Genomic DNA, 27,992 nt, shown 5'->3' on the forward strand with positions numbered 1-27,992 from the left:
CAATTTGATAAACTGATTTATTTACACATAAAAATATACATTCATGACTTCAGCAACCTTTTCTTGGACCGTAGTTTGAGCACCTCCACCGGCACACAGAAGGGATTGAGAGAATAAAGTAGGGGTTTCTCCAGGGGAGGATCTCCCTTTCTAACCTTCCCCGGGGCCTCTCTTCTTTGGAGGCTCAGTGGTAGTGTCACCAGAAGGACCAGGAGTTGCCTCCCTTTGTTCAGTTGAGGTAGCTGAGAGATTCTGTTGGTCTGAGTTTGGCACTGAGGGAGTTGATTCTTTCCTTTCACTGGTGACCTGAGAAGGGAAGTTGAAGTCGTCTGGGAACACTGAAACATAAAACTAAATTTCTATCTCTGAACCATGAACGATGTCTTCGTTTGGTTGTCTTCCATCCCAGACAGACAAACTGTAATTCAAACCTTGGATACACCTAATGTTCTTCCTTCAGACCTTTCACAAAGCTCTTGTAGCGCTACGACTATCATAAGTCAATGTTACAGCATAGGAGGTATGATTGCTACGAGAAAATTTACTGGGTCTTAGGCTTATGAAAGCTTTGTGAAACGGGACCCTGGCGTAATATTGCTGGAATATTGCTAAAAGCGGCATAAAACCCAACTCACTCACTCGCTCAAATTGTTACTGATCAGGCCAGGGCCCCGTTTCACAAAGCTCTCGTAAACCTAAGGCCTAATTTTCTCTTAGGCTTACGAGAGCTTTGTGAAACAGGGCCCTGGCCTTATCAGCAACAATTGGAGTGAGTGAGTGAGTGAGTGAGTTGGGTGTTATGCCGCTTTTAGCAATATTCCAGCAATATTACGGCGAGGGACACCAGAAATGGGCTATACATCTGTAACCAGTGACACAGTAAGGAAGTGGTAGGATGCTGCCATCAGCAATATTTCACAATAACTTGTAAATAACAGAATCTTTGCTGGAAATACTAGTGTGGATATTAGGGGCACCTTGACATGAAGGAAGAGACGCAATAGGTACTTATCAAGCCTATGAACAGATCAAAGTGTAGTCCACTTTTACAACAAACGAAACAGACAGCCTGTCACCAATTATAATCTCATGTCTCCATCCATTAGAACAAGTGAGGGCACTTGTACACCACTTTCAGCAACATTGCAGTAATGAGACAGCGCGAGACACAAGAGTGTGTGAGTTTTAACACTGGGTGTCATTACTTTAAAACTAATGTCTGTGGGAAAAAAAGTCTGAGGGAGATTGTATACAACTTTCAGCAACATTCTGGGCGTAAGAAAGGTTTAATGTTGGTTGGAATGATATACTAGTAATATTCAGCATGTCAGCTAAAGGGAAACAAGCACCAATCTGTTCAGTTTATCTTGAGGAATCACAGATAAATCAATGTCAACAATTCTAAGTAGAAAAACTCCAATTTCCTGAATACGTCTTGTGAGAAGCACAAACAGAAAAATTGTGAGTGCATTCTGATGTCACGAATTAAGGGGAGATAATTCCACAGGGTGAGGGCATACCACAAAGGAACGATGACTTAGGGACCTTTTTTCTGTGTGTCTGTGGTAACCACGGGAATAAGGCAACCATAATCCAGAGGGAATGTTTACGCCTGTATTGATGATGGTCTGACAGCTGTGTGTACCTACCATTTGTGAGAGCTCTTCGAGTTCTGGCAGCAGTGTCCTGTAAGTTATTGATGTCCACTTTGCAGTTCAACATGGAGAATTTCCACTTCATCACCTTCCGCTGCAGCCTTGTGTCCGTCGTACTCAGCACGTCCGTCAGACTGTGCATCAGGTCCAGCATCACAGCAGAATCTGCACACCAGACGCATAATGTCAGGAACAATACAGTGGCCCCTCATCAACTCAGTAAGCCTGAGAGCCACCTCACTACTCGCCCCACTGCAATAGTATTGCAACAGTTGGTCACAATAGAATGTAATTTTCTGAATAAAATTGATATTTTATACTTATCCTGACTCATGCTTATTTGCTTGTCTTCTTCCTCTTGCGAACTTAGTGGAACACTTGTATCTCCTTATTGAAGCTCCCTTCAATAAAAAAACGTGCGTAAAATCACTAATGACTACTCACCAAGAGTTGTCCCCCTTCCGTGTGCGCGGGAAAACTGGCGCCACTAGTCTCCCACATGCTTCACTCTCTCCTGTATACGAGCCCGACACTTGAACTTACAGGGAAATCCAAAGTGTCATGTGGGGAGGTTGGGAGGGCTTACCTCATGAGTCAGGATAAGTATAAAATATCAATTTTATTCAGAAAATTACATATTTTTCCTTATCCTGACTCATGCTTATTTGCTTGTAGAATCTGACGGATAAGGAGGTGGGAAAAAGGCACTTAGGATTTTAATTAGTGAATTTACGCTAACATAACCCCCCCCTACGGGAACTTCATAATGGCACTGTAATTATGTTAATTTCTGCTGCTGTACGCAAAGAGTTCTTTCAGCTGCCAATTTTAAAGGGGGGACCATAATGTAAAGTTGGTCCTATTAGATAATATAAAATATGGAAAAGCGACTCCAAGTGGAGAAGCGACCCAAAATACTTGTAATTATCAGTACTGGGTTTAATATTATGCTAGTTCTGAAACGTGCATAGATACTGAAGTAAAACTCTGTATGGTGTAAGCTATATCAGTCATGTGAAACACAGCGAGTCTCACCTTCTGTGGGGAACTGTCAACTGCTGTGCGACAACCAGAGGGCCGAAATGGTGAATGCCTGAGACGTCCTCGGTGGTGATATCTCTCAGGTAGTGGTTAGCAAACACCATGTCAGATTTCCAAAAACAGCCCTCCATGATAGTATTCAACGAGCAATTCCCATGTAGAGCGAGTGTTGAAGCTAGTGCTCTGATTTCGTGAGGGTTAGAGGCTCTTGGAGGATCGAGTCCTGCAGCCTTGTAGGCTCGTAATATGACAGTTCTAATCCAGATTGATATCGTGGTACGTGAGACTTCCGTCTGTGTTGCCGTAGATATCGGGATGAAAAGTCGCTTGAATTTACGTCTCATCAATCTGGATCGTCTTAGATATATTCTTAATGCTCTCACTGGACATAATGATAGGTCAAGCGTATCGTTCGGTCCGAGTATGGAGGATAGTGCAGGAACGTGGAACTGTCTATCCGGTTGACCTGGCAACTGATTCTTGGCGATGAAATCCCAACATAGTCCCATGTGCACTATGTTTTGATTTTCATCGAATCTTGTTCTCTCGTAATCTAGCGCGTGGATTTCCGACATTCTTGCTGCTGTTGCTAGGGCTAACAGAAACAGTGTTTTCTGTGTCAAGAATTCAAACGATGTTGATTCCAGAGGTTCATAACCGTCGCTAGTGAGATGTTTGAGAATAATATTTAGGTCCCATGCTGGAGTGTGAAATCTCTGTTTCTGATCCTCCAATTTATAAGAGCGTAATAAGGCCAGTAACTCTGGCACCTTGGTTAGCTTTGCACCCGTCCTCATAGTTATCACTGAGCTCAATGCTGCTAGGTATGTTGAGAGTGTAGAGCCTTTTAGACTTTTGGTTTGTCGTAGGTGACAAAGATAGTCTGCCACTTGAGGATGAGTTGCATTTCTAGCTGTAAATCCTTTTTTAACAGCGTAGGTTTCAAAACTGTGCCACTTGTCGTCGTACAAGTTGCGTGTCAAATTGCGCAAAGCAAGCGTGACCGCTTTCGCCCCCTGGCTGAGTAACCTCTCTTGTTTAAACATGCTTTAATACAGTCCACACGTGTACTTGGAACACCTCTGGGTACTTGTGCGTTTGTTTTGTGTGAGGATGTATAAGTAGATTCGATCGCATTGGTAGCTGTAGTTTTGGTGGTCCGAGTTCTTATATGAGAATGGGAAACCTTGTTCTCGCTGGCCAATAGGCGCGACCAAAATCAGTTGGAGGCTCTCTGTCTGACTGATTTTCTGTAATACTCTCGGTAGTAGCACTGACGGAGGAAACACGTACGCATTTAGGCCTTTCCATGATATGCTGAGTGCGTCCGTTGACCACGCTTGTGGGTCTGGGACTGGAGAGACGAATGTTGTTAGCTGATTGTTGAAGCGTGTGGCAAATAGGTCTATTAACGGAGCTCCTATTTCCTTGATCAACTGAGCGAATATTTCTGGATGAAGCATCCATTCTGTCGGCTATTGGGAGATTTGGACGAGATAAAGCGTCTGCTAGGACATTCTTGGCTCCTGGAATGTGACATGCTTTTATATGGATATTCAGATCGCCACTGTCGAGTTGTCTGTGTGTACCATTAGATGCGCATTCTGTAGAATGGTGCTCTAATGTAGTATGGCGTTGATGGCTGCTTTCATTTCTAGCATGTTGATATGTATCACCAAGAGTTGTCCCCCTTCCGTGTGCGCGGGGAAAACTGGCGCCACTAGTCTCCCACATGCTTCACTCTCTCCTGTATACGAGCCCGACACTTGAACTTACAGGGAAATCCAAAGTGTCATGTGGGGAGGTTGGGAGGGCTTACCTCATGAGTCAGGATAAGTATAAAATATCAATTTTATTCAGAAAATTACATATTTTTCCTTATCCTGACTCATGCCTATTTGCTTGTAGAATCCGACGGATAAGGAGGTGGGAAAAAGGCACTTAGGATTTTAATTAGTGAATTTACGCCAACATAACCCCCCCCCTACGGGAACTTCATAATGGCACTGTAATTATGTTAATTTCTGCTGCTGTACGCAAAGAGTTCTTTCAGCTGTCAATTTTAAAGGGGGGACCATATTCAGATCGTCGATTAGGCTGAATAGTTGGAAGCAGAGATCTAGTAGGTTCAATGATCTTGTTGAGCCTTGCTTGTTTTTATAAAACGCCACTGTCGAGTTGTCTGTGTGTACCATTAGATGCGCATTCTGTAGAATGGTGCTCTAATGTAGTATGGCGTTGATGGCTGCTTTCATTTCTAGCATGTTGATATGTAGACGTTTCTCCTCCTGGCTCCATCTCCCTGATGTCACTAGGTTGTCGAGATGAGCTCCCCAACCTTGGAGTGACGCGTCTACGTATAGGTGGGTCTTGAATTCCGGCTCTGCTAAATAGATGCCTTCGCAAACATTCGACCTCCGAGTCCACCATAGTAGATGAGGTCTGAGGTAATTCGGTAGACCGAAAGGTTGTAGATCGTCGAGATGTGCATTGATGAGGATCTGTAATGGGCGTAGCTGTAGTCTGCCTCTGGCTGTCTAACCTTGTGCGGACGTGAGGAGACCCAACAGACTCTGCTACTGTCGTAGTGGCAAAGGAGAGAGTAAGGCTTGAGGGATGGTCTGTTGAATCTTGAGCCATCGGTCCTCTGGTGCGATGACACGATTCTGCGTCGTGAGAAATCTGATGCCTAGAAACTGTAGGTCCTGCGTAGGCTGTAGGTCCGACTTGAGTAGATTCACTAACCATCCTAGCTGATCAAGTAGATTGATGGTGAAATTCAGTTGTAGTTTGAGATGGGCAGGATCTTGATCTACTTGAATCCCGTCGTCGAGGTAGAATGCATTGCGTAGCCCTCGACGATGTAGATATGTGACTATGGGTTTCGTTACTCTTGTAGACAACCAGGGGGCCGATGACATTCCAAATGGCAGGACCTTCCGTCGGTAATGTAGACCGTCTAGTGTAAATCTGAGGTATTTTCTCGAGTCGGGATGAATCGGGATATGCAGGTAGGCATCCTGAAGATCTATGCTTGCCATGTAGTCCATCGGATGGACGAGACAGATTAGTTGAGGTAGATGTATCATGCGGAACTTGGGAGGTTTGCTTAGATAATCCCTGTTGAACTTGCTCATGTTGTAGATGAGACGGAACTTTTCCTTGGAATTTTTCTTTGGCACTAGGAAAACTGGGGAGTAGAAACCTGGTTCGATGTTGACTTGATCCACGATTTCTATGGCCTGCTTGGTTAGGAGAGATGAGACAACTTCTCGTCACTTCTTTATCTGCTGTACGTTGCAGTTGAACTTGTGTGGTTTGACTGTCAGCGGTGGTTCGGCCTGTAGTTGGATGCGATATCCGTGTCTTAGGATGTTGGTTATGTAAGGATCTTGAAGTATTTTCCAGTTTTTCCAGTAGCGTTGTAGACGTCCACCCACTTGTGAAGGTTGTACAGGAACGGTTGGGGGTGGAAGACTCCAGTCGTTCCGAACCCGTATTTCATCGTCGATAAATCCAGGAGCCTCTGGATGCCCTGCCTCTTCCGGATCCTCCTCTGTAGTTGCCGGATGGGCGACGAAAAGCGACGAAAAGAGTCCTTCCGGCCTCTGGAGGTAGCCACTTTCCTGTCCCGTGCCCTCTGTAATCCCGGAAACTTGGATCTTCCCAAGTACCGTTGAGTTGTCTGTTTGATGACGTTGGTCCTTCTTTTGCATGAGGAGGGCCGAGTAAATCATCCTGTCTCAGCGATGAGCGTTTCGTTGACTGTGCGAGATCTGTTGAGACCGAAGAACATTCTTCTGGTCATCGATTCTACTTGAGCCAGCTTGCGGTCTTCAATCTTGTAGGACTTGGCCTTTGTATCGTTGATAACTTTAAAGTTTTCGTCGATATCCTGAGCTTTGAGGAATGGATCCATGTTATGGGTGTAGAACTTCCTGGCGTTGAACTGTGGTAAATGTGGTACTTGAGTTTTAGTGGCTGTCTTGAAGGCTGCGTCCAAGTTCTGTGAAACCGTAGCGATGGGATCAATCAGAGGTAGAGTTAACGTGTCAACGTCGTCATCTCTCATCAGATAGGTGTGAGCTGAATTATCGTCTTTAGATGGTGATGCCAAGTCTAATCCGTTAGCCATCCAGTAGCGTATGTCAGAGTCCGGGAAAATGATGCCGCCATCGTCTTCTGTAATCGGAGTGCTGAGAAGAGGATGCTGAAACTCGGTGGTGAACGAGGTGGAGTCCTGCAAGACTGGTGATCTACGTGGAGACCTGTAGGGCGAACGCCGTGGTGACCTGCGTGGAGATCGGCGAGGAGAACTGCGTGGAGAGTGGCCCGATGAGCTGTGCCTGTAGGGTGACCTGTGGGATCGTGAAGGTGCTGGCGAGTCCCTCGATGATCTGTGAGACGAAGCTTTCTTGTATACTGTAGTAGATGTCCTTCGCGAAGGCTCGTCTGAGTCCGGACTTGGGGAGTGACGGCTGGACCTTCGGGAAGGCCTTCGCGAAGGCTGATCTGAGTCATAATCTGGGGATGAACGATTCCTCCTCCGGGAACGCTTCTGTGACCGTTGATCATCTGAGTCCGTAGTAGGTGAAGATCGTGTAGTCCTTCGCGAAGGCCTTCGCAAACGCTGATCCTCTGGATCCTCTACAGGGGTTGACTGGGTCAATCTTCGTGGAAGCTTGTCTGTTGTAGATCTGACATCCTTCGCGAAGGTCCTCGTGATGCTGATAGACGTCTCGCTGATGGCAGGTCCCTCAGATGTGTTGTCTATGTCCAAGTTCTGTGAAGGCTCGGATCCTGGGCTGTCTCTTTTCCAGGTTGAAGCGTTGCTCCATCATTTCCATGATTTGCTGGGAGAACTGCTGCATGAAGTCGCCCCGGAAGGTCTGCGGTGGTACCAGTGCTGCCCTCTCTGCGTTGGTGGTGACGGGGCCCCTGGGCCGGTCCTCTGTAGACAGCGTAGATACATCAAGCTGAGTGTGGATCTGCGCTGACGTCTCTGTAGCTGAAGTCCCTGTAGCTGAAACTGGTCGCTTCTTGTGATGAACATCTGGGATGATAATCGGTTGATCATCGTAGAGGCCCTGTTCTGCGACGGGAACGATCTCGGCTGAGAAAGTTCTGGTAGACTGTGACTTCTCCTTGGTGTTAGACGCTGCTCTAGGGGTACGAAGTCTGTGCTGGGTGGTAGACGGCTTCTTGGTCTTAGGCTGCGACGATGGGATGTCTTGAGAAGCAGGTCTCTTCTTGGAGGTGGCGGACTGCGTCCCACGCCTCTCCTCCAAGGGAAACTCCAGCGGAACACCAGACGGTAGAGGGTCGTCCGACAGCAGTTGACTGGTGAGGGACTCCGCTGCGTTCTCCATGACTGGAACAGCTTTACGTGACCTATCAGCAGAACGTCTCAAAACACCCAAAACATATTTATTAAATGCACAAGATGATAAAGGTTTGCATATACTGCATCGAGAGCTGAAAGAACATGGTACAGTGCAACTAGGGCATGTTAGGTGCGGGTCAGAAGCAGAGAAACGAAACTTACATATGGAACAGATTTTCATGAACGTAGACTACTGAACAATCACGGAATAAACCGCGAATAAACAGTGAGAAATACGAATAAATATCAAACCATATTGATGAAGGATACTAGCTAAACCTCTATAATGAATTAGTAGAGGTAACTAACTAAATAATAAAGGATATAGTGCCGTAAGGAGACACAGGCGCTCTCCCAACCTGCTCACTGGGTGAAGAAGGAGAGAGTGAAGCATGTGGGAGACTAGTGGCGCCAGTTTTCCCGCGCACACGGAAGGGGGACAACTCTTGGTGAGTAGTCATTAGTGATTTTACGCACGTTTTTTATTGAAGGGAGCTTCAATAAAGCGATACAAGTGTTCCACTAAGTTCGCAAGAGGAAGAAGACAAGCAAATAAGCATGAGTCAGGATAAAGAAAAAATATAGCTATCGCAATAGTATATTGCAAGAGACTATCGCTAGCGAAATAGTTGTTTCCCCCTCAATAGAGCACTATCAAATTATACTTGTCCACATGTGAAGGTTACATGATATACATAATATAGCACCACTCTCAGAATGTGCATCGCAGTTGGTGGCCTTCTGTGTAATAGCTTGTATTGGAATGGATCTACTAGCTGCCTTCCTTATCAGGAAATACTCAAACAAATTGTGTGCATATAGGAAACACAGTTCATGTAAAGTTCATCCAAAGGAGATAACTCTGGTATCACTGATTCAGCTTTCCTAACTTCTTCTTAGCCATTTCATTGGCTAATCAATGACCATGTATGGTTGTTTTCAGCGATATTGTATGGTTCAACTAAGTTGAAACATCTGTAGAAGTCTATGGACTGTTGAAACTATATTGAATCTAACCCTGCCAAACATTAGGCTAAACCAGTGCAATGGCAACTCACCTAAGGGAGATAACTTGGGTGGCTCATCTCCATTGAGCACTGCTGTAAGATACTTGTAGAGCTGTTTATAGTTGGGGGACATTGCATCTTCAGGTTGTGAAAAGCTCTCGTAATTGGACACTATTGACATGGCCTGAAAACATTTCATTGTTTGAAATTAAAGAGGGCCCTTGTCATACCCCTTGCTTTATAGCTTTAACCATTACAGTCTAACATCAAACATCAAAAGTGGGGAAATTCTCTGCTAATTCAAGAGCACTGTCAAGTTATACTTGTCCAGAGCTGAAGGTTACTTGATATGTTTAGCAGCACCAAGGTTTAAAGGCACTATTTTACACCACACTTCTCTCAAACTAAATAATGCATTTCTCTCAACAATACTATCAGCCCTCAGGGAAGCTATCATATGATTTATTCCATAAAAATTACTTATTTAGATTACAATATCAAATTAAAAAGTTCGAAAGAATTAATGCAACGTTGCATTAAATCTACATTCCCGCACCCTCTAACGGCCGAACATTATTTCAATTTTCAAGCAAACCCCATAGAGCCATGTCCCTTGGAGTCCTCTTTACGAATATCCTATAATGCAACTTGTGATGGAGGTCAGTTCCACAAACAGCGACAACACCACTTACCACAGTTTTTGTTTACATTCCATATATGCTAAGTGTTCTCTGTTTGGACGCTGTTAGCGTTGAAGTTTCAATTACCAATTTCAGGCAAGTCGTAAGGGATAATAAGTCTTCAATAGGAAGCTAAAGTGAGTGTATATGGCTCAATATACATAATATAGGCCAAAATATTGTTGAAAATGTGTGACATTGTGCCTTTAAGGCTTAAGAGAGGGGTCCTTGAACCAGTTACTATAGCTGACCTCAATGACCACAGCACCCCAGTAAATATATAATGCTATGACTGCTCATTATTCTGCTTATAAATCTCCAGATGACAGAATACCCGCCATCTATATCTATCAACATTTCTAAAATATAGTGACTATATTTTTTAGACTGGGATATATCTTGATCAACTGACAGATTGTAACAATACATATCCCAAATATTGACATGTGCAGTGTGCAGCAAAACCATCATTAAATCCAAATCTTTATCAGGGCTTCAACATCAAAATTTGAACATGAAAACATGTTCAGATCCTTCCACTATATTGGGTATAGATTCCTGGATACTCACCCTGAATGGATATTTGAAGGGAGGTAACTCTATTTTTACTGATCAATGATAGAAAAAATACAAGTTATGTTATTTAGAGATTTTTTCCACAGATTTCTAAGTATGAATATGTATTATGTTAACTTAATAAACCAACATTTAGACTGGTGAGGACAACTTGTTTTAATTACCAAATCACTTGTCAAGGTCTTTTCCAAACATGCTTAAAATTCAAGGAGTTTTTAATTCAAAGTGTCACAGGACAATCCCCAAATGCCCTGATATCAACAGTCTGAAGTACGTTCCCAGTTCAAGATAAAGTTAACATGGAGATAACCCCAAACTTACTGACCCTCGCCATGCTCCGAGAGAGATCCTCCTCCTCATAATGAACCATCTCCCGGGCAAAGTCAAGCCAGGTCTGAAACAACAATCACACATTAACCATATGCTGGTCCAGTTGTTTCTGACTGACTGACTGACTGAGTTTAGTTTTACGCCGCTTTTAGCAATATTCCAGCAATATCACGGCGGGGGACACCAGAAATGGGCTTAACACATTGTGCCCATGTGGGGAATCGAACCCAGGTCTTCGACGTGACGAGCCAACGCTTTAACCACTAGGCTACCCCACCGCCCCGCAGTTGTTTCTGAGGCGATAGGGTCCGAGGGTAAGCATATGTTGTAGCACCTGTTGCTTTTGTTGCCATTGGTTGTTTGAACCATTGCATTAATACAAGACGAGTACATGTATACTTCTTGTTTATTGTATACCACCAATAAACAATAAACAAGAAGTTGCCATCCATATACTCGTCTTATATATTCACCAACTTCTAAATGCCTCTCAAGAATCTAACCATCGTATTGTTTCTTGTGATTGTGAACTGTGTGTTTCAACCATATTTGTAGGTCTACCAAAATTCAGCACCATATTATTATCATGTCCCAATACCTTATGATGTAAATTGTGAAACTTTGTTGCAAAACACAATGCCCTGTGTCATCACAATGCTGCCGATGTCATCAAATGTGCAAAAGCTTATCTCGGTGATCTGTCATCTCTTTACACATTGAAAAATGTTTCAGCATGCTGTGGCACATTTCTAAGCACTAGTGAATTTTATGATATTTCGGTTTCAACTTCTGTGAAGACAATTTCTCAGTTAACATCTGTGTCACAATTTGGAAATCACCTCATAACATTTACTTTGTATCGGAGTGGAGGACAGTGACTCTTTGACAAGAAGCAACTATACTGAACCGCAATATTTTTTTAATTCAAACACATGTAAATAACATAATAATTATCAGAAAGATTTCAAAATTGACATGTTTGATAATCAATACTTAAAGACGAATTTCAGACAATGACAAGTGAAAATGACGACAGGTGGCGCGACAGTGCGACCCGAAAGTCAATAACGTGTATGGCCTCCTTGAGCGTTGACAACAGCGTTGCATCGTCTGTACATGGAGTGGATGTGACGGTTGATGAAGGCCATAGGAACTTGCACCCATACTCGGTGATACGCCTGGGAGAGTTCAGCTGCAGTTGTCGGCCTTGGTCGCACATCATTGAGCCTCCTCTGAATCTCATCCCACAAGTGTTCTATCAGGTTGAAATCTGGACTGAGGGCAGGCCATTGAAGAGTTTGTATGCCGTGTTGACGGAGAAAGTCTGTAGTTGCTCCGGCAGTATGGGCAAGCACGCGCGTTGTCATGCTGAAGATTTGGTTTCCATGACGACCAAAATGTGGCACGACGAAGGGTCTCAGCGCTTGATCAATGTTGCGGGCAGATGTTACACAATTTCCTCTACCAGGACCAATATTCTGGAACAACATAGGTCCTAGTTTGTGATTGAGAGCAATAGCACCCCACACCATTATGCTTGGACCTCCCCACGAGTCTCTTTCCAGGACACAATCATCTGCAAAACGCTCTCCGCGTCGTCGCCACATTCTCACTCTGCCATCAGCTGTCGAGACGCAATATCGTCTTTCGTCGGAGAAGACTACAGTTCGCCACTCCTGGTGACGCCAATTTTCGATGATGTGTGGCCCACTGGAGACGAGCACGACGATGTCAAACAGTGAGGATCGGACCCCGGTAAGGCCTGCGACATCTGACGTTTCTCTGCCTCAAACGCCTCCACACTGTGTCGGCGCTGATTGGTCTCTGGTGATTGCCAATGGTTGTCTGTGCAGTTTCCGTAGCCCTAGCGAAACGATTTTGCAGGTGATGACGGACAATCTGCCGATTTTGCCTCAAAGTTGTCATAGGCGGTCTTCCACTGCGAGGACGGTTGGCTGTGCTTCCAGTGGCTTGAACTCATTGCTATATTGTTCGAACATGAACAGAAAAATGATTTGCAACATGTCTTGCAGTCTGGCCAACATTCAGTCTTCCTAAAGCTTGGTCCCTCTGTTCCCTTGATAATCGTGGCATGTCGCTACTGGCGAACATTGAATGATTCGGTGCATGTTCGGTGGCTCTTCTTATAGGGATGACACCTCGGGATGCACATGCTTTGTCATTTTCATGAAATACGCACAAAAACCTCGTCCCATCATTACATTAGTAACTGCGTTTTGACGACATGTGTTTTGTATCAAATACAGCTTCTGAAACCAAATTTTCTTGAACATTGGCTATGAACCAGGTCTAGCTAAAATATAAATAGTGAAAAATTAATTAACATTCAGAGGAAACATATCTGGAAAAATGTTTGGTAGGGTCACGTTTCTTTTACGGTTCAGTATATAATCAAAAAGGAAAAAACTACTTACTTCAATAGGAGTCTGCAAGTCTGGCCCTGCAACAATAAAAGTGACACTTCAGTCCATGCAGTTAAACTCACTGAATAGTAGTTCAGTTATTGCCAGATCAAACTCTTGCAGGTCTTTGAAGAGACTGACTGACTGAGTTTCGATGTACGCCGCTTATAGCAATATTCCAGCCATATCATGGGACACCAGAAATGGGCTTCACACATTGCACCCATGTGGGGGGGTGAACCCGGGCTTTCGGCGGGATTGTCTGGTCCAGACGCGATTATTTACAGACTGCCGCATATAGCTGGAACATTGCTGAGTGCGGCGTGAAACTGACCTCATGATCACTCACTGTTTCAGATGCTCTAGCACTGAGTGAGTGAGTATGGTTTTACGCCGCTTTTTTAGCAATATTCCAGCAATATCACGGCAGGGGACACCAGAAATGGGCTTCACACATTAAACCCATGTGGGGAATCGAGCCCGGATCTTCGGCTTGACGAGCAAACGCTTTAACCCACTAGGCCACGCCCCCTTGCGCAGCCCCTCTTGCATAACTCTACCTTAAACAATTTCAAAACAGTTGGAGTCGTGTTGGTCTATTGTTTCAGTGCTTTACTTCCGCCAAAGTGTTGCAACAATACTCTGGAAATGTGACGGCAGTCTGTACTATACTTCGCTACTAATTTATTCATTACTATAATACTAATACTGAACACTGCCAGTGATGGAGGTCACCAGTTAAAATTACCATGCAGGGCCTATATTTTCAAAGCTCTCTTAGAGCTAAGATAGTCGTAAGTTATTGTTAATGTATGGCCCTTAAGACTATCTTAGCACTAAGAGAGCTTCGAAAATATAGGCCTATAACAAGTACTGTCTGCTGCTTGGGGATGGAGTTGCCGGCTCTCAGCGAGGACCCTCTACCCACTACCCTGGGAGTCAGTGCCTGCTTTTTGTATGTACGGATGGTGTAACTATTAAGGCAGGGCTCGATTTAGTGCTTTATTACTTGCACTGGTGCAAACCAATCTTGCAAAGTGCAGCTTAGTTGTTAGTCTAACTTGCACCAGGGGCAAGTCAATTTTTGAGAAATAACTCAACAATAAATCTAACATTGTAAGCATAATTATCTTCCACATAGCTATGGCACCAAAACATTGCTATTTATAGACACCTCTCGGCTATGACAGCGATCGGTAGTGTTGTGTTGCTGTGGTTTCATGGGTACTACATCATGGAAATATGTTAATGTGCGCTGGTTTTGACATATACTAAGGTGAGCAAAATCACTAACATACCCACATATTTGAAAGCAGTGGGTATCAGAAAATGAAATACCAACTCAACATGCATAATACCCACTCCCCAAAAATACAGTGGGTACAGTACCCACATGAGCTAAATCGTATCTGGAGCTCTGACTGGGTCATAAAAAGTACCACATTTGTACCACAACATAATTTGGTATGGCAGCCTGGAGACAGAACCACGGACTGCTCACCGGGAGGACGCTGTATCAGCTGCACCATGGTGGCGGTGTCTGATTGAGTTCCTGGCTTCCCTACAGTGAACGGATGGAGACCTGAGACTGACCATGCCAACAGTCAGATGATTGGGATACCTACCTTGTTGGACGACCGAGTTCCGCAACCGTAGCACCTCAGCTGCAACCTGGAACAATTGAGACTAATAATGACACACTGACATACCCGAATTAAAACAGTGCTTAATGTGCGCCTTGCCACGGTAAATATTGAAATTTGCACATATAAATATTTTCAATGTGAGCTGGTGGCATGACACAAATTATGAAAATACTTCTCACCATGATTCATTTAAATTTGATACTCCAATGATTCAAAACCTATTTTTGCTCCCCATCACACTGTTTATCTGTGGCACTCTCAATCTCAGGACTAAACCTGGGCGTGGCCATTTCGAATGCCAGTCTGCATAACAGGAAGTCCCGTTTGGGATGACAATGTAGTTAGTGTGTTCTTGCAGGCATGGTGTTCAGGAAGTCCCGTTTGGGATGTCAACATAGTTAGTATGTTCTTGCAGGCATGGTGTTCAGGAAGTCCCGTTTGGGATGTCAACATAGTTAGTATGTTCTTGCAGGCAAGGTGTTCAGGAAGTCCCGTTTGGGATGTCAACATAGTTAGTATGTTCTTGCAGGCAAGGTGTTCAGGAAGTCCAGTTTGGGAAGTCAACATAGTTAGTATGTTCTTGCAGGGAAGGTGTTCAGGAAGTCCCGTTTGGGATGACAACGTAGTTAGTGTGTTCTTGCAGGCATGGTGTTCAGGAAGTCCCGTTTGGGAAGTCAACATAGTTAGTATGTTCTTGCAGGGAAGGTGTTCAGGAAATCCTGGTCGGGATGTCAACATAGTTAGTATGTTCTTGCAGGGATGGTGTTCGGGAAGTCCCGTTTGGGATGTCAACATAGTTAGTATGTTCTTGCAGGGAAGGTGTTCAGGAAGTCCCGTTTGGGAAGTCAACATAGTTAGTATGTTCTTGCAGGCATGGTGTTCAGGAAATCGTGTTTGGGATGTCAACATAGTTAGTATGTTCTTGCAGGCATGGTGTTCAGGAAGTCCCGTTTGGGATGTCAACATAGTTAGTATGTTCTTGCAGGCATGGTGTTCAGGAAGTCCCGTTTGGGATGTCAACATAGTTAGTGTGTTCTTGCAGGGAAGGTGTTCAGGAAGTCCGTTTGGGATGTCAACATAGTTAGTATGTTCTTGCAGGGAAGGTGTTCAGGAAGTCCCGTTTGGGAAGTCAACATAGTTAGTATGTTCTTGCAGGCATGGTGTTCAGGAAATCGTGTTTGGGATGTCAACATAGTTAGTATGTTCTTGCAGGCATGGTGTTCAGGAAGTCCCGTTTGGGATGTCAACATAGTTAGTATGTTCTTGCAGGCATGGTGTTCAGGAAGTCCCGTTTGGGATGTCAACATAGTTAGTGTGTTCTTGCAGGGAAGGTGTTCAGGAAGTCCCGTTTGGGATGACAACATAGTTAGTGTGTTCTTGCAGGCATGGTGTTCAGGAAGTCCCGTTTGGGATGACAATGTAGTTAGTGTGTTCTTGCAGGCATGGTGTTCAGGAAGTCCCGTTTGGGATGTCAACATAGTTAGTATGTTCTTGCAGGGAAGGTGTTCAGGAAGTCCCGTTTGGGATGACAACATAGTTAGTGTGTTCTTGCAGGCATGGTGTTCAGGAAGTCCCGTTTGGGATGTCAACATAGTTAGTATGTTCTTGCAGGGAAGGTGTTCAGGAAGTCCAGTTTGAGATGACAATGTAGTTAGTATGTTCTTGCAGGCATGGTGTTCAGGAAGTCCCGTTTGGGATGTCAACATAGTTAGTATGTTCTTGCAGGCATGGTGTTCAGGAAGTCCCGTTTGGGATGTCAACATAGTTAGTATGTTCTTGCAGGGAAGGTGTTCAGGAAGTCCCGTTTGGGATGTCAACATAGTTAGTATGTTCTTGCAGGAAGGTGTTCAGGAAGTCCCGTTTGGGATGTCAACATAGTTAGTATGTTCTTGCAGGGAAGGTGTTCAGGAAGTCCCGTTTGGGATGTCAACATAGTTAGTATGTTCTTGCAGGGAAGGTGTTCAGGAAATCCTGTTTGGGATGTCAACATAGTTAGTATGTTCTTGCAGGCATGGTGTTCAGGAAGTCCTGTTTGGGATGTCAACATAGTTAGTATGTTCTTGCAGGGAAGGTGTTCAGGAAGTCCCATTTGGGATGTCAACATAGTTAGTATGTTCTTGCAGGCATGCTGTTCAGGAAGTCCCGTTTGGGAAGTCAACATAGTTAGTATGTTCTTGCAGGGATAGTGTTCAGGAAATCCTGTTTGGGATGTCAACATAGTTAGTATGTTCTTGCAGGGAAGGTGTTCAGGAAGTCCTGTTTGGGATGACAATGTAGTTAGTGAGTTCTTGCAGGCAAGGTGTTCAGGAAATCCACTAAAGTTTACAGGTGTACATGTTTACTGATTTTATTAAACAATACATTGAAGTAACACAATTGTTGGGATGTTTTAGTTTTAATTGGATCATCAGGAGGTATGGGCACACATATTTTCACAAAAGCCCACATAAATTATCTGTCTGGTGTTCAATGGCACCCTTTACAAAATGCATTTCTGTCCGACTATCTTCATGTTTGTGTGCGTAACTCACTTCGAAAGTAATTTTATTCTACTGAAGCTATGTGTGTCATGTAACAGTAATCATAATGTATCACTGTAATGCAATGTATTGATAGTTTTGTCAATCATTATATCGTTAATTTTCACACATGACTCTTGTATACTAAAGGGAAAAAATAAGGGATCACATTAAAGTACAAGTGTTCCTTTATTTTGTTCCAGGTTTCTTAACAAAATGTGCAATACAAAGCTTGTGAAGAAACCTTTGAAAACAATATAGGAACACTTGTGCTTGCATGTGATCACATATTTTTTCCCTCAGTATATGTACTATCAGTTTGCTCACCTCCTGATGGGTTCGACTCGGGACCATGTTGTAGACTTTCTCCAGACTTTCTTCACAGGGGCTAAACAACATCCATGAAATTGGTTCAGTGAATTGAAAGTGACTAGATGGCATTTGATGAGCTAATCAAGCAATGTTTTGGGGCATTTGTGTTCCACAAGTTTTCAGGCAATGATAAAGTTCCTACCCTCCAACAAATTTTGGAATGACAAATCATCTGATTGCTACAGCAATAAAAGTCTGAAATGGTGAGACCTACCGGGAAATAAGTAACTGTGGTGCACTGTTCAATCATTACAGCTTCACTGCCTCACTCCTACGTGCCTGCATCCCCACACACCACCCTTGAGGTCCATGCTCTAAGTGCATGTATGTCACATTTCACACTTGTCAACCATGCTCTAACTGCCTGTATCTCCCAACCAATCCTTATGTACCTGTATCTCACACCCCACCCTTGCCTACCATGCTCTAACTGCCTGTATCTCACACCCCACCCTTGCCTACCATGCTCTAACTGCCTGTATCTCACACCCCACCCTTGTCCACCATGCTCTGAATGCCTGTATCTGACACCCAACTCTTGTCCACCATGCTCTAACTGCCTGTATCTGACACCTCACCGTTGCCTACCATGCTCTAACTGCCTGTATGTCACACTCAACCCTTGCCTACCATGCTCTAACTGCTTGTATCTGACACCTCACCGTTGCCTACCATGCTCTAACTGCCTGTATGTCACACTCAACCCTTGCCTACCATGCTCTAACTGCCTGTATGTCACACCCCACCCTTGCCCGCCATGCTCTAACTGCCTGTATGTCACACCTCACCCTTGCCTACCATGCTCTAACTGCCTGTATCTAACACCCCCCCCTTGCCTACCATGCTCTAACTGCCTGTATCTAACACCTCACCCTTGCCTACCATGCTCTAACTGCCTGTATGTCACACCCAGCCCTTGCCTACCATGCTCTAACTGCCTGTATCTCACACCCAACCCTTGCCCACCATGCTCTAAATGCCTGTATCTCACACCCAACCCTTGCCTACCATGCTCTGAATGCCTGTATCTCACACCCAACCCTTGCCTACCATGCTCTAACTGCCTGTATCTAACACCTCACCCTTGCCTACCATGCTCTAACTGCCTGTATCTAACACCTCACCCTTGCCTACCATGCTTTAACTGCCTGTATGTCACACCCAGCCCTTGCCTACCGTGCTCTAACTGCCTGTATCTCACACCCAACCCTTGCCCACCATGCTCTAACTGGCTGTATCTCACACCCAACCCTTGCCTACCATGCTCAGAATGCCTGTATCTCACACCCAACCCTTGCCTACCATGCTCTAACTGCCTGTATCTCACACCCAACCCTTGCCTACCATGCTCTAACTGCCTGTATCTCACACCCAACCCTTGCCTACAATGCTCGGAATGCCTGTGTCTCACACCCAACCCTTGCCTACCATGTTCTGAGTGCGGAGATCAGCTGTCTCTTCTCAGTTGTAGTCCACTTGGATTTGATAGTGTACATCGGCCTTGGTGATGCCAGTCGTGGCCCCACCACCTCGATAACAGAGAGGCTCTCACTGGGAACAGGAGCATCCTGCTTCCTCTTCCTTCCTCTCTTCTTTGGGAATGGAGTTGAAGTTAGTTTGGGCTGGGCAAAGGAGTCAGACATCTCAATATCTGGAACAGAGTGAGTGAGTTGAGTTGAGTGACTTTAGTTTTATGCCGCTTAGAGCAATATTCCAGCCATACCATGGCAGGGGACACCAGAAATGGGCTTCACACATTGTACCCATGTGGGACAGCTAGTTAAGAGTGAGGACATTGAGTAATGTGGGTGAAGAGTGAGGAGGACTGAGGAATGATCATAAAGAGATTATAGGGACGATAACAGTTAACTTATGATGGAGACCAGGTGACAATGGCAACAGTGATTGGGGACTGTTCCAGTAACATTCAAACCATACTTGGTGGGAAGTACCAGAAGGTAACATGACAAATCCTTAATGTATACACACAAACAATCTTGACATTTACAACATGTCACAGTCAAGTCTTGGGCTTGAGCAAGTTAATATTTAACAAGCTTGGGCAAGTATTTTGACTATTGTACCTACTTTTCTTTGCAGGTATGATTTACTGTATGAATGTTGGCAGCAAAAATAAATGCACTCCAGTTTACTGGTGGGGTAGTGTATAGTGGTGTTAACGATTCATCGATCCATGGGCCGCTGATACAGTGAATCGATACAAAGTAAGTAAGTTTAGTTTTAAGCCGCTTTTAGCAATATACCAGCAATATCACGGCAAGAGACACCATAAATGGGCTTCACACATTGTACCCATGTGGGGACTCGAACCCGAGTCTTCGCGTTATAATGGTGGTGGGGTAGTGTAGTGGTTAAAGAGTCCGCTCGTCTCGCCCCGGGTTCGATTCCCCACATGGGTACAATGTGTGAAGCCCATTTATGGTGTCCCTTGTCGTGATATTGCTGGAATATTGCTAAAAGCGGCGTAAAACTAAAATCACTCACTCTAAAGGCTTATTGAACATCCACAGAAAACAAGAAACGCCAGGTTTGTGAACAAAAACTCAGTACTTCAAAACATTATCTAGATCCCTGAATGGGTCAGTCAGTCAGTAAGCAAATTAAGGCACTACACATTGAATACCAAGTGAAAAAATATATATACCAAATTTGATTTGTGAATACATTTCGCAGCAGGGATCGATTCCACTATATCGAGGCTGCACCAGTGCAGGTAAATTATAACTAGTACAGGTACCTTTCATTGTCAGACAGCACCAGTGCAGGTAAATTATTACTAGTGTAATTAAGTTTAATTGTCCGGCTGCACCAGTACAGGTGACATTTCCCATCAAAGTGCATGGCATCTGTTTTATCGCTGTAAACTTCCAGCATTACTCAATTCTTCTCCTGTTGTGTGTATCAGGTGAATCAATTACTAATAAAATGAATGTAAACAAGTCAGTTTCAATCACAAAAATTGGCACCACTTTAGATTCTGTTTGATATACCTGCCAATTCTTGTTGAAAACTATTGCAACACGTTATATTTGGGATTACACTTTCTCAGTAAAGTAAGGATTCTAGTACTTTTGTTGGGTTGAGTCCCATCTGGGATTCGAACCCACACCCTCAGAGTCAGGCACCTAATCGTCAGCACACAAAGTCAGCCACTGCAGCTTCCACAAAAATTGAAGTTGGATCACTGGTAGTTTACACCACGGTAGTTTGTACCTCTCTGATAAGTATAAATTAGCAAGGTGTAAATATTGAATGTTTTTCAGTTATGCTCTGGAAATGAAATGATTATGTACAGACAGACAGATTGACAGATGGATGGACAGACAGATGAGGCACTTTATCCCCTGTATTATGTGCCCGAGGGATAAACACGTAAACAAGTCAGTTTCATGCTGTCAGTTTCACCACGAACTGTAAACGACCCGTGAAGATCCGGGGTAGAATAGGTCTTCAGCAACCCATGCTTGCCACAAAAGGTGACTATGCTTGTCGTAAGAGGCGACTAATGGGATCAGGTAGTCAGGCTCGCTGACTTGGATGACACGTGTCATCGGTTCCCAACTGTGCAGATTGATGCTCATGCTGTTGATCACTGGATTGTCTGATCCAGACTCGATTATTTACAGCCACCATACTGGAATATTGCTGAGTGTGGCGTAAAACTAAACTCACTCACTCAGGGTAAATTCATCAAATCCAGTGGGCACAAACTCAAAACATGCTTCCTTAAGTGAATCATTCTTTTATACGAAGTCTTGGAGATAATAAAAAACTACAAAAACTATTTGATTAAATATTGAGCATGTTTTTTCAACACTGCAATATCACATGATTCATCAGCTTGAGTGATAGATGATGTGTGTTGTCAACGCTTTTTTTCAGGGAGGGAAAATGACAAATACTTTTATACAAATATGATTAATCAGTTTATATTTATGGGGGACAAATTTATGGGACATTTCAGTACCCTGTGTGCCAATGCCCCAAGACCGTGCGCTAGTTTCACCATCACAGCCAACTCATCAAACTAATATCTACTGCCAGTGTTTGCTCTTAACCCTGAAAAGCTGCAGGCCCTGAGGACCATGATAAAAAGTTGTGGGTCCGGATCAGAATGTGTAGGCCCTATATTTTAACATGGAAGTAATACTCTTAGCTATTGGGGATGACTGACTGACTGAGTTTGGTTTTACACCGCTTTTAGCAATATTCCAGCAACATCACGGCGGGGGACACCAGAAATGAACTTCACACACTGTGCCCATGTGGGGATTCGAACCAGTGGTTTTCAGTCAGCGCTTTAACCGGGGCTACCCACCACCCTATTGGGGATGAAAAGCTGTCGGTCATAAGGACCTGCAGAAAACAAAAGCTGTGGGTCCGAGTGGTTTTCAGTCGGCTTCGGGCCTAAGGACCGTTATTAATGTGCTCACTGCACATGTACATTCATTCAAGATTAAAAACTTCATATATCACACTGTGCCTGAAAAAGATTGACTGAAAAACGGTAACTGTTTACTCAGCAAGAGTAGTGGTGGTGGATTTAGGAGACAAACCTGAGCTGTGTGTTCTGACCTGAGTCTCAAGCCTTTACGTGGGAGTATGTCTGAGGAGGTACATTCGTTATATCACAAAAGAGTGTGTGTACATGGCTGCTTGTACTAGTCCATATCAACTAGACGGAGGTAATAAAATCATCAGACCGAGGATGCATCCAGGGGTATAGTGGAAGTGATAGCGATATACCCTGGAGATTATCGAGATGCAGTAACCCATGCTTGTTGTAAGAGGCGACTAACAGAATCAGGTGGTCAGTCCGCTGATCTGGTTGACACATGTCATCACATCCCAATTCGTGTGAGATCGATACTCCTACCTCCAGGTAGACACCATATCAACTAGACCAAGGAGGTGGTCTCCAGGTAGACACCATATCAACTAGACCAAGGAGGTGGTCTCCAGGTAGACACCATATCAACTAGACCAAGGAGGTGGTCTCCAGGTAGACACCATATCAACTAGACCAAGGAGGCGGTCTCCAGGTAGACACCATATCAAGCTAGACCAAGGAGGTGGTCTCCACGTAGACACCAAATCAACTAGACCAAGGAGGTGGTCTGGAGGCGGTCTCCAGGTAGACACCATATCAGCTAGACCAAGGAGGCGGTCTCCAACGTAGATACCATATCAACTAGACCAAGGAGGCGGTCTCCACGTAGACACCATATCAACTAGACCAAGGAGGCGGTCTCCAGGTAGACACCATATCAACTAGACCAAGGAGGCGGTCTCCAGGTAGACACCATATCAACTAGACCAAGGAGGTGGCCTACATGTAGACACCATATCAACTAGACCAAGGAGGCGGTCTCCAGGTAGACACCATATCAACTAGACCAAGGAGGTGGTCTCCAGGTAGACACCATATCAACTAGACCAAGGAGGCGGTCTACAGGTAGACACCATATCAACTTTACCAAGGAGGCAGTCTACACGTAGACACCATATCAACTAGACCAAGGAGGGTCTCCAGGTAGACACCATATCAACTAGACCAAGGAGGCGGTCTACAGGTAGACACCATATCAACTAGACCAAGGAGGTGGTCTCCAGGTAGACACCATATCAACTAGACCAAGGAGGCGGTCTACAGGTAGACACCATATCAACTAGACCAAGGAGGCGGTCTCCAGGTAGACACCATATCAACTAGACCAAGGAGGAGACACCAGGTAGACACCATATCACTAGACCAAGGAGGCGGTCTCCAGGTAGACACCATATCAACTAGATAAAGGAGGTGGTCTCCAGGTAGACACCATATCAACTAGACCAAGGAGGCGGTCTCCACGTAGACACCTTATCAACTAGACCAAGGAGGCGGTCTCCAGGTAGACACCATATCAACTAGACCAAGGAGGCGGTCTCCAGGGCAGACACCATATCAACTAGACCAAGGTGGCGGTCTCCAGGTAGACACCATATCTACAAGACCAAGGAGGCGGTCTCCAGGTAGACACCATATCAACTAGACCAGGTCTCCAGGTAGACACCATATCAACTAGACCAAGGAGGCGGTCTACAGGTAGACACCATATCAACTAGACCAAGGAGGCGGTCTCCATGTAGACACCATATCAACTAGACCAAGGAGGCGGTCTACAGGTAAACACCATGTACATGTCATATCAACTAGACCAAGGAGGTGGTCTACAGGTAAACACCATGTACATGTCATATCAACTAGACCAAGGAGGCGGTCTCCAGGTACATGTCATATCAACTAGACCAAGGAGGCGGTCTCCAGGTAGACACCATATCAACTAGACCAAGGAGGCGGTCTACAGCGTAGACACCATATCAACTAGACCAAGGATGCGGTCTACACGTAAACACCATGTACATGTCATATCAACTAGACCAAGGAGGCGGTCTCCAGGTAGACACCATATCAACTAGACCAAGATGGCGGTCTCCAGGTAGACACCATATCAACTAGACCAAGGAGGCGGTCTCCAGGTAGACACCATATCAACTAGACCAAGGAGGCGGTCTCCAGGTAGACACCATATCAACTAGACCAAGGAGGCGGTCTCCAGGTAGACACCATATCAACTAGACCAAGGAGGTGGTCTCCAGGTAGACACCATATCAACTAGACCAAGGAGGCGGTCTACAGGTAGACACCATATCAACTAGACCAAGGAGGCGGTCTACACGTAGACACCATATCAACTAGACCAAGGAGGCGGTCTACAGGTAGACACCATATCAACTAGACCAAGGAGGCAGTCTCCAGGTAGACACCATATCAACTAGACCAAAGGTGACGGTCTCCAGGTAGACACCATATCAACTAGACCAAGGTGGCGGTCTCCAGGTAGACACCATATCAACTAGACCAAGGAGGCGGTCTCCAGGTAGACACCATATCAACTAGACCAAGGAGGCGGTCTAAGGTAGACACCATATCAACTAGACCAAGGAGGCGGTCTACAGGTAGACACCATATCAACTAGACCAAGGAGGCGGTCTACACGTAAACACCATGTACATGTCATATCAACTAGATCAAGGAGGCGGTCTACACTTAAACACCATGTACATGTCATATCAACTAGACCAGGCGGTCTCCAGGTACATGTCATATCAACTAGACCAAGGAGGCGGTCTCCAGGTAGACACCATATCAACTAGACTAAGGAGGCGGTCTCCATGTAGACACCATATCAACTAGACCAAGGAGGCGGTCTACAGGTAAACACCATGTACATGTCATATCAACTAGACCAAGGAGGTGGTCTCCAGGTAGACACCATATCAACTAGACCAAGGAGGCGGTCTCCAGGTAGACACCATATCAACTAGACCAAGGAGGCGGTCTCCAGGTAGACACCATATCAACTAGACCAAGGAGGCGGTCTCCAGGTCATATCACCTAGACCAAGGAGGCGGTCTCCAGGTAGACACCATATCAACTAGGACTAAGGAGGTGGGTAGACACCATACTCAACTCCAGGTAGACACCATATCAACTAGACCAAGGAGGCGGTCTCCAGGTAGACACCATATCAACTAGACCAAGGAGGCGGTCTCCAGGTACATGTCATATCAACTAGACCAAGGAGGCGGTCTACACGTAGACACCATATCAACTATACCAAGGATGCGGTCTACACGTAAACACCATGTACATGTCATATCAACTAGACCAAGGAGGCAGTCTACACGTAGACACCATATCAACTTGACCAAGGTGACGGTCTCCAGGTAGACACTATATCTACTAGACCGGTCTCCAGGTAGACACAAATCAACTAGACCAAGGAGGTGGTCTACACGTAGACACCATATCAACTAGACCAAGGAGGCGGTCTCCAGGTAGACACCATATCAACTAGACCAAGGAGGCGGTCTCCAGGTAGACACCATATCAACTAGACCAAGGAGGCAGTCTCCAGGTAGACACCATATCAACTAGACCAAGGAGGTGGTCTCCAGGTAGACACCATATCAACTAGACCAAGGAGGCGGTCTCCAGGTAGACACCATATCAACTAGACCAAGGAGGCGGTCTCCAGGTAGACACCATATCAACTAGACCAAGGAGGCGGTCTACACGGGTGACACCATATCAACTAGACCAAGGAGGCGGTCTACAGGTAGACACCATATCAACTAGACCAGGAGGTGGTCTCCAGGTAGACACCATATCAACTAGACTAAGGAGGTGTCTACAGGTAGACACCATATCAACTAGACCAAGGAGGCGGTCTACACGTAGACACCATATCAACTAGACCAAGGAGGCGGTCTCCAGGTAGACACCATATCAACTAGACCAAGGAGGCGGTCTCCAGGTAGACACCATATCAACTAGACCAAGGAGGTGGTCTCCAGGTAGACACCATATCAACTAGACCAAGGAGGCGGTCTACAGGTAGACACCATATCAACTAGACCAAGGGAGGGACACAATATCAACTAGACCAGGTGTAAACACCATGTACATGGCCTATCAACTAGACACCATATCAACTAGACAAAGGAGGCGGTTTGCAGCTAGATTCAGGCTCTATATCATCTACATCAAAAGGTGGCGATCACTGGGCACTTTGTTCTAAGTATGGACGGAACATCTGATATAAAGACTATAAAACTCCCTGGTAGTTCCTAGTCAATTATTGTTGCAGAAAAGAAATTAGGGAACTAGGCCTGTCAGATACCTAAAATAAGACTTAGGTAGTAGACATTTTTAATGTATTGTTATTAAACAAAGATTTATTGGTGGAAAGACCTTTCTGCATGATGCTCTTAGAAAACCACAGGAGAATGTGTCACGTGGATGCACTCTGAATTTAACTAAGTCTGAATGATTGCATGTGATCTTGAGTTAATCAGACATCTACTTTCAAAAACAATTTGGCTTCAGTTCATTACTCCTTCATTTCAACTTTTGACTTTTACAAATGAAGACACACCCAGTGTGTGTGTGTGAGTGAGTTTGGTTTTACGCCGCTTTTGGCAATATTTCAGCAATATCACACATTGTACCCATGTGGGAATCGAAACCGGGTCTTCAGCGCTATGAGCGAACGCTTTAAACACTAGGCTACACCACCGCCTCTAAAGCACACCCAGAACATGAATACACTTTTGATGTTGCTCAGAAACATGATGGCATAAAATATATCTAGAGCAATAAGATGGTTAATGTTTTTTGTGTCTTCATTCCGAAGTGGATGCTTTCTTTCATTTTCAAGAAACAGAAATAGGATGAAGTGATGGGGAACACTACTCCTTCATGGAAACCTAGGGTAACCTCTCTAGCCAGGGGTGGAAATAACTTTAAAATTGCTAGTGTACTCCGGTACAGTGGCACATGTAAAATCACTTGCCCTGATCATTTTCCCACTATACCGGCTGTTTTCTTGTTGATTTTTGAAATAAACAACATTATTACATTGGAAAGTCAACTGGACACCGGTACAGTGTGATATACAAATTTGCTTGCCCGACAGAAAAAGACACTGGACTCGGACGTCGGCCAATGGGTTATTTCCCACCCCTGCTAGCACTGGAGGATCGCTAGTTTTAAACATAGAATATTATAATATTAAGCAAGTGATTATATATAATGTTAGGTTTGAGCAAGACAAATATGCCTTAGTTCTTTGAGAAGCATTTTATAAGTTGTGAAGATGAATGAAAACTAAGTTCTATGGATAGTCAACTTCTTTATTGCAATGAGTGCGACGTTTCGGTGTAGGTACTAACATCACTTGCTTGATAACGGTGTTAGTACCTACACCGAAACATCGCACTCATTGCAATAATGAAGTTGACTATCCATAGAACTTAGTTTCCCTAAATATGCCTTAGTCTATTGCCTAGTTTCTCTGATATTATTCAAAGGGGATCATTAACAATGAGACTACAGGTCACTTGACTAGACTACAAACACCAGTGAACGGGCGATGATTACACCAACATTTTTCAGTGTAAAGCGATACTTTTCACGTTCACTGTTGGGTAGTTTTTGTTTTTTTTCATGAATGAAACGCAACTCACAAATCAAGCCGATTCAAGAGCACCTGGGGCGTTGCAATATTCTTTTGAAACGACCAGTGACACGCAAATGCACAGATTTTTATATAAAGGTCATTCTTACTAAGTGCCTTGAATATTAACTGGCTTCTCCCATTGATGACCCCCAAATATTCCGCATCTCCACTCTTACTGTCTCATGTCGTTCCACCAAGCGATAGTGTGCGGGCGACTGACTGTCTGTGGATAACATTATGTGTATACGTCATCAATTTTGCGATCTGTCAGACGC

At 44.6% G+C, this 27,992-nt stretch overlaps 1 protein-coding gene across 1 annotated transcript; it reads right to left on the reverse strand.

Moving 5' to 3' along the window:
* LOC124261737 lies at positions 1–27,974 on the reverse strand. The gene is made up of 9 exons (XM_046696089.1): positions 27,825–27,974; positions 19,061–19,283; positions 17,588–17,648; positions 14,721–14,766; positions 13,108–13,133; positions 10,668–10,736; positions 9,138–9,270; positions 1,650–1,820; positions 1–338 (listed from the first exon to the last, which is right to left on the reverse strand). Exons 2-9 carry the CDS (start codon positions 19,273–19,275, stop codon positions 151–153), a joined length of 909 nt encoding a protein of 302 aa, XP_046552045.1. The 5' UTR covers positions 19,276–19,283; positions 27,825–27,974; the 3' UTR covers positions 1–150.
* Between the last annotated feature and the right edge of the window lie 18 nt (positions 27,975–27,992).

Source organism: Haliotis rubra, unplaced genomic scaffold, assembly GCF_003918875.1.
Source record: "Haliotis rubra isolate DU_JTF1 unplaced genomic scaffold, ASM391887v1 Scf806, whole genome shotgun sequence".
In the NCBI taxonomy this organism is placed as follows: Eukaryota; Metazoa; Mollusca; class Gastropoda; order Lepetellida; family Haliotidae; genus Haliotis; species Haliotis rubra.